Source organism: Dermacentor variabilis, chromosome 8 (genome assembly GCF_050947875.1).
Source record: "Dermacentor variabilis isolate Ectoservices chromosome 8, ASM5094787v1, whole genome shotgun sequence".
Taxonomy (NCBI): Eukaryota; Metazoa; Arthropoda; class Arachnida; order Ixodida; family Ixodidae; genus Dermacentor; species Dermacentor variabilis.
In genome coordinates this window covers 7,210,636-7,222,697 of record NC_134575.1, presented here as the reverse complement: position 1 = coordinate 7,222,697, position 12,062 = coordinate 7,210,636, and the positions used below count along the sequence as shown (strand labels likewise).

At 49.3% G+C, this 12,062-nt stretch overlaps 1 protein-coding gene across 4 annotated transcripts in view; it reads left to right on the top strand.

The window, feature by feature from the left end:
• Positions 1 to 12,062, top strand: part of LOC142589561 (cerebellar degeneration-related protein 2-like) — a 138,077-nt gene that overhangs the window by 107,116 nt on the left and 18,899 nt on the right. For 2 of the 4 annotated variants that reach the window (XM_075701019.1, XM_075701020.1), the window contains exon 3: positions 9,319 to 9,467. In XM_075701019.1, the coding sequence (XP_075557134.1) occupies positions 9,319 to 9,467 (149 nt within the window). Of the gene's footprint in view, positions 1 to 4,943; positions 5,321 to 9,318; positions 9,468 to 12,062 lie in introns of those variants that run through there. The other 2 variants (XM_075701021.1, XM_075701022.1) reach the window with 2 other exon arrangements.

The window sequence follows — 12,062 nt, the reverse complement described above, 5'->3', positions numbered from 1 at the left end:
CTTGGTGGCTTCTCCGCTTGCCCCGTGTCAGCCCTGACCGCTCTTTAATCCCGCTCTGGTTCACGTGTTCGGCGCTGCTTCGGCCGGTGACTAAGCGGCCGTGCGGTGCTTGCCAGTGGGGCCCAGCGGAAGGGACGCCCAGGCCGAATTCCGGTGCATCGAACCGTGCACTTGGCGCGTGTTGCCGGCGTCTCACTGCGCCGAGGCGGCGACCGACCCTCTTACACGCGTGCATCTGGGCGGGGGAGCCGGCTCATCCATTCCCCTCGCGACCCGACTGGCTCGGCTGGCTTTTTCGATGAACGCGTTTTGTATCTCCGCGTCTGGGCGGCAATACCGTAAGCTTCGAGGGGTGTGCTGAAGCCGTTTCGGCGCTGTTCGTAATGCATGTATACATACAGCCGTGAGCAAAAGCTCAGAGATCGCTAGGGCCGCAAAGTGCTTTTTTTTTTTGTTGTTGTTAGCAGCAATGCCGGGCTCGCAGCGTGTAGGAAATTTCAGAAACTACCTAGCTCTCGGCTCGGGTGGATGAACGGATGGTTCACACATGACACCACTGGTCACCACGAAGTGCTGCTGGCGCGGGCATCGAAGGTCGCCCTCATGAGCTTTCGTTCGAAACTATCGCAAGGTTTGTGCACATCTGCGAAAGCAGGTAGCCTTTATTTTTTATTTTATTTTATTTCCTTTAATAAGTTAGAACAGTTTGCCATGCAGCATGTTCATATCTAAATGATAGTTTGCAGGTCTTCCTCGTGCAAGCGTTGGAGCAGTGACTTGTAGAACTTATCGTCCGAAAGCCATGGCGCGTATAAGTGCCACTTTGACGAGTCCGCCCAGGCGGACATTCCTTGGAAATTTGTCTCAAGTAGCCCTCGTTTTCTGGGAGGAGCTGTAGTAGGTGGTGGTTATCTAACGCATCTAACGTCTGAAAAAAAAAAACGTTAGATTCTGGCGCAAAACACTTTGGACAGCTTCGGCTCCTTCAGGTCGCCGGGCTCAGGTGACGCTCAGGGGATGCTTGAAGGTATACGAAGCGAAGTATCGGGGGAAAAAAATTATGTACGAGTGTGCGCCTTTCCGTGTCTATTCTTTGTGCGTGTCTTATTTTGCGCCTAGAACCATTTCTCTTCAGGCGACGGGACACGTAAGCGAGTCTCAGGATAACAACTTGAATGCGGGTAGTTGGTTACTCTTGAAGTTATACTTAAGCAGCGCGATAGAACGAGCCCTGTGGCGGTTTTTTTTTTTCTCGTCCCATCGCTTTGTTTAAATATACCCTCTCCTCCGAGAAACTTTCCGTCCGACAAAGTTCACGGAAAAGGGTCGAACAGACACACCGAGGGATACGGCCAGTGTGTCCCAACGGAGAAGTGATTTTTGAGCTAGCGCCATAGAGCAAGCGTTAGAAGAATAGTGTACGCAAGCGTTCGCACGGAGAGCAAGCTAACAGCTTCCGTTCCATGTCTGCGCGTGCGCTTCCTGTATACGCTATAGCGTCTGCGTTGTTTCCGACCAAATGTCGATGGCTCCGTATTTCTGTTCTTTGTTCTTCCCTTTTTTTCTTTTCCCTTTCCCGTTTTCCTCACGAAGAACATGCCATCGTTTTGCACCGAGTGGGAAAACCTTTGCCCCGAAGCAAACAAAAGCACCTTGACCCCACCAGAGACCTCACACACCGTCGTCCGCGTATGCTGTTTTCAGCAATTCTGCGAGCGATTCTGTGGCGTCGTCTGCTTGCTGCAGCTCTTGAGAGCTGAGTGCACTGGGCCTGCAGATGCATACCGGTCTCGGAGGGACACCAGTGCAGCGGCACTCTTCCCGAGGCATAACTGTATAGCGTGCGCAAACGCGGTACCGGACAGACACCGGGGCCTTTGGCCGGCTTATCGCTTGCCATCGGTATCCCGGAGGCGTCCTTCGTCCGCTGCTTGCCGGAGGTCGTCGGCGGCGCATTCACGCTTTCCGTCGCGGCTTCGAACGATGGGCGCACGAAAAAGTCATTGCTTTCCCCTCTCAGATGTTCCGCTGCTTCTCGACTACCCCGCCGGTATGAAAAGGTCTCATGGGCACCGTTGCTGTCTTGCGGCCGTTGCCGCCTGTTTCCCTTGCCCGAAAGAGAGAAGCAGAATAGAGAGGGAGCCCTTATCGAGCGAGTTTTGCGCCGCTTACGAGGCATAGCGAGCCACAAACGATGCGTCGCACTTTCGCCGCCCTGCACCGCCACGGCGCAAGATGCTTTGGAGGAGAAACTCCGGTCTCTGGCCGGGTGGCAGCAGTCTCCGCGTGCCGGACGATAGGGCGCGTCGCTGTTGGCTCGCGTTCGGCGAATGCAGTTTGTCCATGATCCGCTCTTCTCGTCGTTTCGCCGCTTGTGGGCCTGACCGCGCCGGTTGTTCATCCTCAGACATGACCCCGATGAACTGGCGTTGGTCCCTCGAAGGGCGCATCGCGTTAATGATCGAAGCGCGAGGACGGTATCGGTCACGAGAGATCTCGTCCGGGGCTTTGGAGGCGGGGCGCGAACGCGGCACATTAATATGCGGCTGCGTATGCTGCCTACGTCACTCAACGTGCGCACAAAGATGCTTTCTGCCCGACTTGCGTCAACTTTCTTGCGGCCAAGGATTTGTCCTATCGAAGAGGAACTGTTACAACGGTGTAATATGGGGGCGGGGGGGGGGGTGCCGCAGACTCGTTTTGATCGCATCAGATATATGGGGAAGTAGAGGGGAGCTGCTGACTGCATTAGTTTGATTAGAAAAAATAGATTGCTAACATGAGAAGCGCGGAGGTTTGCGAGTGTGGGTATTGAATTTTAAATACGAAGCTCTGAGAGATACCACCGCGCCTGTTAGCGCGATGGTATGTTTCTTGGTGCTGAGAGAGGCCTTCGTCCTGCATGCAATGGACATAAAAAAATGGGCTGATGGTGATGATCTTTCCAGGAAACTATAGTGACTGGATGCGTCGGCTGGCGGTTGCCTTAAACACATGACCTCGTGTTGCGTTGCTGCGTATCGCTGCCTTAGGTACCTTAGCTTCTTATTCTGTATCCATGTCGCCTTCATATTTCGGGATTTAATGAATGTTCTTGTAGAAAATTACAGGCATGATCTTCTGGATCACAGAGTATCTACGTGGTTTGCCGGGGACAGGCTGCCGATATGCTATATTGGGCCACCCGCGAATAGTACGAAGAACGCGAGCACGACATACGCGAAAACTGTGCCGCTGTATTTAATATAACGAAGTACTCTATGCACCCCTAAGCTATCACTGCGTCACTCACTTCAACCACGCTTTCAGGCTGTGCTTCTGCGATTTGAATTTTGCCATTTGGTTTTCATTTTATTCACGACAGTGCGTAAGGACGAAGGTGAGCTCCAACGACAGCGTATCAGCTCTGATGATGTTACGAGTAAAGGCCATTCAGGAGACACGATGGGGCAGTTCCGAGTAGACGGCGACAGCACTTGCGAGCCGTGACGCTGCATACGTGCGCGATGTTCGCCCGCTTCTCCAGACAGCGAGGGCCTGGGCGAGCCACCTGCCTGGCGTCATCGTCTGGCGAATCAGTTGTCTGGTTCAAGCTTACGAAATAAGCTGTGAAGCGGGAGCTGTACCAGAAGCGGAAGTGGTTTTTTTTTTTTTTTTGCTTTGCGATTCAAGCGCACTGAACAGAAGTTGCTTCTGAGCCGACTGGTTGTCCCAGAGCCTACGAAAAGAGGCTAATGTACTACATGTCTTCTTTTCTGTGTCGCGCGTCTGTAGGTCTACAGGCTGTGTTCAGCGTAAGTGGCCTACGAATTTGGAGGTGCACTGGGTTCGCGCTACCGTGGCGCTGCCATAATTGTGTGCATGCACAATGCACCTCTAGAAGATCTCGCGACAGCACATGTTGATATCAGAACCTCGTTACGTTTGCTTTTTCTGCGCGTAGTAAATCCACTTCCGCATGGAATGCCGTTCACAGGTCGAAACAGACGACTCTCTGCGAAGTTGTCGAAGTAGACGGCAGGCGCGCGGAGCGATTGTGTGCAATTCATGACTTGTCGAACTGGTTGCGCATGCGTTGAGGAGGTTGAAACCGCTTTCAGTAATGAACTTTGACCTTTTTTTCGCGATCCTCGATGTTCTGTCTGCGGAATCTCGCAGGTGACGTGGCTCGAAAACTGCCGTGTGTGTTTGCGTGTGTTGCTGGTTCTTGCTTCAAAGCTAGCTTCCCCGCAGCCGAATGATGTATGAGGAGAAGACGTCTTCAATGATTCCTTTTTTTTCTTGTTTTGTCATACTGGCTACATATACGACGAGGCAGTTTTTCCGAATTTCATGGTAGTTGACCCACGGCCGTCTGCAGATGATCGAATGCATGAACAAAGTGCGAAATATATAGTTCGTGGCCTGACCATTCTGGTACACATTGGTACGTGTTCGAGGAGACGCGAGCCAGCGTCCAGTTTGTGAGCGCTCCTCTCGTTTTAGCTGTGCATTCTTAACGACGAAGCTTTCAAACGCAGTGTCCCAGCCGACAACTCCGGCCGAATTATTTCGTAGAATCCGCGCCCTGCTTAGCGACGTCAACATCGGCGCGCTGCTGTCTGAAAGTGTGCAGTGGCTTTTGCTCCAATATCGAAACTCACCGCTCGCTTGTTCACTGAAAAGGCGCAGGCCTGCCCTTTAATTTCGGTTAAATGTAAAACACTCGTATTCGAGTTTCGTCGCGGTGGACCACTCGCGAGCCGGGAGTACCGCGCCTGCCTTCGAAGAATCGCAGAGTGCGGTCCCGGCGGCGCTCGCAGCAACAGCTGTGCGCGAATACGCGCTTTGTCCGCGCGTCTCTCTGCGCGCAACGTTTGTCGGACGTGCCTGAGTGGAGCCGTCCGCTTGACGACACATGTGTGTTTCGCGCGAGAGAAGCTGCCGCTCGGCACCGCGCAGCCGTTTTTCATCTCGGACAAAGAGCGAGAAAACAGGAAAGAACGAAAACGCCCAGCCCTGCAAGATGAGTCATTTCGCTCGTCAGAAAGAGGAGGCCTCGACGGCGGCGCCTGTGCCGGCGTCCGCGCGCTGGTCCACGTAGTGCCTGCTCGACTCGAGCGCAGACCGCGAGAGCGGGCGGGCGGGCGTGCTTTGTGCGGCGGACATATACCGCACCCGAGAGGAGCGCGACGCCATGTGGTCGTCGGATTCGCTTCTTCAGCGTTGCCTCGACGCCATGCTCAGGGGGGACCCCGTGCTCAGCAGCTGCGCCTCCTTTTGCTCCCTGTGTGTCTGGGTGGGTGGTCACTGTGACGTCTTGAGTCTGGACTGTGCCAAGGTATCGGCAGGTTGGTCAGCAATGCGCGCTAATGTTACACCTTTATCAGCCCGCATAAAAGAGGTTGACCTGCTAAACTGGACTGTCCGAATTGCCAGCATCCCTCCAGAGCGATACTTAAACAGCGCGACCGATACGAGGACACATGGAAGCGCAAATAACGGAGAACAAGCGCAGTATTTGTGTCACCGTGTGTCCTTGTATCGGTCACGCTGTTTGATTTTAGTTCTGAAGATGGACCAACTAGCCATCACCAAAATGTTACTAATGCCAGCACCTGCTTGCTTCATGGTTATACTGCGCTCAGTTTTACAAACACGATACTAAGGAAGGACAGGACGTGGACGGACGAAGCGCAAACTACCAACTGTTTGATACTGTTAAAGAACGCGCTTATATACAAGGAGATATGGTGCGGGGGGGGGGGGGGGGGGGGGTTGGGGGCTACATATAAAAAGATATGACAAGGTGACGACATGTGATTATAGTTTGGGTCAGGCATACATCCTTCACATGCACCCGTTCGCCCTGGCGAACTCGACCTCAGCTTTGATAAGCGCGATGGACGGAGTGCTTACGCACGTCTCTTTTTCTTTAGCTATCGCAAGCGCCTCCCATATTTCTCGCTCCGTTTTTGTTTTTGATGTTCCGATGACTGTGGTGCTTTCTATTAGCGGGGAGCATTTGCACTGTTTGCAATGTGCGGCCAAGTTGCTAGGTGCTGTCAGAAGCTGGCACGTGTATTTGTGCTCCCGTAACCTATCGTTTAGACAACGTCCAGTTTGCCCAATGTATACTTTCCCGCAGTCTAGTGGGATTTGGTAAACAACTGAAGTAGCGCATTCCACGTACTTTTTTGCGTGCTTAGTCTGACAGACCGTACCACTAGGGTTGGCCTCTTTGGCTCCTGCGTTCACCTTCTTGCACATGCCTTTTAGTTTTTGCGGGGCGGAGAACAGAACTTGAACGTCATGGCGTTGGGCTGTCTTTTTTATCCGATGTGACAAGCCATGGATGTAAGGCAACACCACGCGTTTTTTCAATTTTTTCTGTGTTTTCTGCCTTTTCCTGTTGGCTCTGATTTCGGGCAACAAGTTTTCACAGATTTGCACCACCATGCTGTTCGGGTACCCACTGTTTCTCAAGCGGCTTACTTGCAGATCGATGCTCTCCCTCACAGCATGGTGGCATGATTTTTCAATTGCTTGACTGATGCAAGCCTTGGCGATGCCTCTTTTAATGATTTTAGAATGGCAAGAGTCGTACCTCAGGATTTCTTTTTCTCCTCTAGTTTTGTAGCACCAGCACATGTGGGAACCTCTGATCCTAATGTTTATATCAAGGTACTGCAATCGACCTTCGGTAGGAGTCTCGTACGTGAACTCTAAACCTTCATGTGCTTGTTTGAACATGCTGATGACAGTTTCTACGCTACATGGATCGGTTTGGTTTTCTTTCATGCACACCAAATAATCGTCAACATATCTGAAACAGGTAGTTATGTTCGTGTCTCCAAACAAGGCGGCAAGTTTCCTGTCTCCCACACTCAAAAATAAGTCGGAAAGCACGGGAGCTATACAAGAACCAATAGCGATTCCATCCTTCTGCTCATACACGCTGTCACCATATTCGATAAACGCACCATGTAGATACAGTTTTAACAAGTTCACAAAAGTAGAAATACTGCACTTGCACACGTCCTGAAATTTGGTGTAGCCCAACGTGTCGATGGCTTCTTCTACTGCTAGTACCACCGCTTGCCTCGGGACACTGTAGAACAGGTCCTTCACGTCGATTGAAAAACAAGATGTCGGCGGGCTACTCTTTAGTGTTGCAATAACTTCGTCAGAGTTGCGGATCAAGAACGGGTCATCGAAAGGTAAAGAGTTCAAGCAGGCCTGAAGGTAGTCCGCGATGCATCTTTGCCATGTTCCGCGATCTTCAATAATCGTCCTAAAAGGAATTCCCTCTTTGTGGGTTTTTACCGTGAAAAATGGCTTCAGAGTGAGTTCTTTGCTCTCTTTCACGCGCTTTGCCAACCTTGTCAAGCCCATGCTTTCACATGTTCTGCCTGCTTCATTTTTCAGTTTTGCAATTGCTTTGTACGTAATGTTGCTTATTGCGAAATTCTTACGGATCGCTTCTTGTATAACCATGAACGTTCACCAACTAGCCCCCTTCATTGCTTTACTAAACCTGCTTGCTTGTTTCTTTGTTTGTATCGAATGGTTTTGAAGTTACAGATGTGATTTGGTACATCATTTGAGTTAAGCCAATGATTTTTTCTCATGCTAGATATCTGGACAAAAAGAGATAAGTCATGCTGGGCGCTTTTATGTGCTGTCGCATACTCTTGTGTCGTAGACTGTTAGCACCACGACTTCAGCATTTCTGTGCACCTGAATGAACCTGTGTGCGCGCTGAAGTTATCTAATGTTCCTTCCAGTTAACATTTTCTCTTGGATTCTTCCATTGTCGTTTATATATTAACGCATGTTGTGTGTCTCTTCTTGGTTCGACGTCCTGTCTTTGAGCGCGCACAAGTCTCTAAAGAATCATGTACAACCAACTCACCCAAAACGTAACGCTTCTGAAATATATTAACATAGTGGACACATCGTTCTCTGCCCAAATATTTTTATTACGAAGTAGTTTTCTGCCTACGGTTCCCACTAATCTTTCTGTCGATGTGTAAATTTGCTAACCTTGCACGCTGTTGGTTCAATCAAACTATAGTTGTCTGAAATGCTTTGTAGAAATGTGTTCTTCTATGATGCAGCAAGGCAAATTATTACCATCACTGTTCCCTTTACGTCTCTGTTTCCTGCACCTCCCAACTTCTCGTTCTTCATTATTCGTTTTTTTATGACAGTTCTCTTTCTTTATTGATGCGTTTAATGAACTTGCGTCACTACTGGCGAACGTTCGGTAGTGCGCGCGCGTGTGTGTGTGTGTGTGTGTGCGTGTGCGTGTGCGTGTGCGTGTGTGTGTGTGTGTGTGTGTGTGTGTGTGTGTGTGTGTGTGTGTGATCTTGGAAATTGGAAGTTGGTGAAATGGGGACGTTTTGAATATGCCCATCGAGTGTGTAGCATTTGCATTCAGCTACGCTTATTGGTTCTGAAATGAAATCATCCTGCGCTTCTGGTTATCGTATTTTCTTACTTCTTTTATGGACAATACAGTGCTTCTCGGAATTGTACACGCTATGCAGAGAAACGTCAGGGAGCAATGTACTCAAGGCACTTGAATTGTTTCCAGGTACATTAGACAAAGCCTGCGTATTACGTGACTATGTTCGCCATTTTTACGTGACTATGTTCGCCAACGAGTATGGTGGCTTGAACAATAGAGACTGTGGTTGCAGTTATCAACCCACTATGCAGCTCCTATGGCTATATGTTGACATGACGACGCGCGTGAGAACACGGCTAATAGCTGTGTGCACTAAGGCATTAGAGTTCTTCGTATACAAAAGCACGAATCACGTGCTTGTATTGTTTTGGTTCTCGCTCTCTTGTGGATGGTCTATTATAGGCCTGCCTGAGGGCATTTCGAAATTCGCTCATGTTCTCGCAGTACAAGTTGTCCATGTCTCGTACCTTCGGAAGGCCTTTGAATTTTTCAAGTTTCGTATAGTTTTCTTCTGGTTTCTTTCTTAATTCCGCTGTCATTCTTGCATAGTATATCGCTGCCTACACGTAGTCACTTTGCTTGGTCTGCCGGGTATCAGCTCCCCATTTTCGTGCAACTTGGCTGGGAGACGACATATTGAGACAGCGCACAGCATATAACGAAATGAGACAACGCAGGCGACAGATGCGTCACCGTCAGCTGTGTCATCTTTCCTTTGTGCTGTCGTATGCAAGATTTGTATATGTCTCGTCAGACCTCTGCTTGGCATAACAGTGAGGTCCTGTTCAAAATAACGCTGTATGTGTGTGATCATGACTAATGGACATGCTTGCGCACTGTTCACGTTTGCTCATGTTTTCGTGCAGCACTTGAGTCGACAAGCGGCGAGCCTTCGGGAGGTGAATGAATCTCGGCTCAAGATCTACGAACAGCTGGAGCAGAATGTGGCCGAGCTGGAGAAAAGTAACCAGCGGCTGCAGCAGGAATCGCGTGCCGACAAGAAGCGCATACGCAGGTGCGTGCATGTATGGGATATGCCCTTTAGCAAATCAAGCAGCACCCCCGTGGTGGGCGTTCGTGGTGAGGTCTCCTGCTCAACATGCTAGCGAAGACCAAGGTAGAGTGCTGAAGCAGGCCTTGCTAGCGAAGACCAAGGTAGAGTGCTGAAGCAGGCCTTGCTAGCGAAGACCAAGGTAGAGTGCTGAAGCAGGCCTTGACCGAACTTTATTTCCACACTGCGGCTTCCCTCCTTTGGCCCCGTCTTTGAAAGGCAACGGGTGCATGTACAGACAGTAGTGCCCACCAAGTTTGTATCCAGAAATTGCATGCGTGCACCAATGACCACATGACAACGCAGTGAAATGTAGCCTCTAGTTGTACTTGGAGCATGATGCCTAATATAGAGCGACGTACTATTTTGAGACTGTTAACCCTGAATAAAAAACGCGTTATGTTCGTGCAAATACATTAATTCTCTGTTCCTTTGCGAAGCAAACTGGAATGTAATGTTAAAAGTTTATTGTTAACTTTCGAAATCCGATTACACGCTTTTGGAGGGATTAAGCTTGCAGCCTTCATTAAAAGCAGAATAATGAACAGTATTGTCCATTGCTAAATGCCCACGCTTCATTAAATCATTGTGTCTGCTGCAGTCATGAAAATGCTTCTAGTGTATGCTGTGCTTGTGTTTTCTATACGTCAATTTAAATTCTTGCCACTACCTCTTACCCCAGTGAAAAGTAGCAGGCTAGAGACACACTCTCCAGGCTGACCTTTTCTCCTTTCTGTTTATTAAAATCTCCTCATCCTTACTCGTTTGTCTCAAGCGTGAAAACTGCACGAAGGACACAGCAAACTTGGACTAGTTCGTTAATTTGCATATGGCTAATTTGACAGCACCCTGCACTACGTAGCGTTGTTTTGGAAATGTAAGTTCTATGTTCTACCCCGGAATGACCGGGTAGAACAATCTTTATAAGAGCAAAGAGTGACTCAGAAATCACCGGCGGGAAAGATTTTTTTACCGTACATTCCAGAAGGGCCCGTTTTCGTACGCTTCGCCCTTTCAGGTGTCTGTTGAAAACGTAGGCCCGCCTTAACATCACCCCCCCCCCCCCTGGTTTCTGCAGTACATGTACCCTTATTTCTATGCGTCACCACAAGGCCTGGTATGGAGGGTTCCTACCAAAGGGAGGGGAGCGACGCGAGTGGAGCGAGGGGAGTGAAGCGACGCGAAGGAGGGCGGGTTAGGTAGACCGCAGATGCTGCTTTACCGGCCACAAACCTACGCAGACAAATGAATAATGACATGGTGTTAGTGCCATTTCTTAAAAACTTTGTACGCACTCTGCGAACGCGCGTATAACCTCGAAATATATATGTTACAATGAAATAATAAAGAAAGATAAATAGTCAACCAATTGTCGGCGCTGAAGAAGGCATGGTCGACGTACATGGTGATTCAAATGATTCGAGGATGAAATGTTTATTCTATATCTCTATCTTGTCCCTTCTTCATGTTCATGATTCACTCATTTCGTATCTTATTCGTACCGTATTTCACGCGCAATTACGTCTACGTTGTCTTTTTTAGCACCGAGACTTGGTTGACTCTTTATTTTGTTTGACCAAGATACCAGGCGCAGCGGTCCCAGACAGAGTGAGTGAGTGAAGAAACTTCGTTATGGATGCCTGCAGAGCGGTTAGCCTTCCCCTGTTAGGGAGGCGTCACCGTGACGCGGCCATGAACAGAGAGAGTGCAATCTATGGTGCAACGAGGTTGATTTTCGAACATATTGGTGTTAATTACTCCCGTACCGTTAATTTTATCTTATCTGTGAATAATTCTCACGTCTCGTGGGAACCGCTAAAGCCGCCTTCCAGATAGATACCATTACTTCGCACGAGTGCTCCTTAATTCAAGCGAACTCGTTCCAGTTTGCAAAAGCGTACCTTACGGCGGCTTTACCTCAACAAGTCTTCATTTGTGGAGGTGCACCCTTCACAGGGGTCTAGTGCAACCTGGGTAATTTTTCTTTTTAATATTGGCGCTGATTACGGCCGTACCATTAATTTTTCCTACTCTGGTACTAATTCTCGTTTCTCGTGTTGTTGAGACCTACATTTTGATACGTCTGTCGATTCGCTACGAAGCTCTGGTGGAGCGAAGGTGCCATTGTTTTCCGAAAATGGTTACAAGATATCCAGATACGCCAAAGCTGTGAAGTCAGCTAAGAAAACTTTATCTTCAAAAAAGAAAAGAAAGAAAGGAAATAGAAGAAATGGCAGTAGCAACGTGTAATTATTCATTGGTCGGCAGAAGTCTTATGCGGTGAAGCACGCATAGTGTATTGCGGTGAAGGGAAGTAAGAATTTGCGCAAGTACTAAATGTAATCAACGTGCCGTTATTTGGTATACTTTAGCGACGCCTCCAGGACACCAAAGCGGCAACGCAGACACGAAAGCTGGACCCCGGCCAGCTATATGCGTCCTCCGCGGGCTTCGAAAGTGTAAACTCTGCTGTCCGTGACAGCGGACAGCCGATTTTGCATGCGGACATTTCCGGAATGCCCCGGCTTAGGTGGCCCCTACCCACGCACCGCCCTGTTT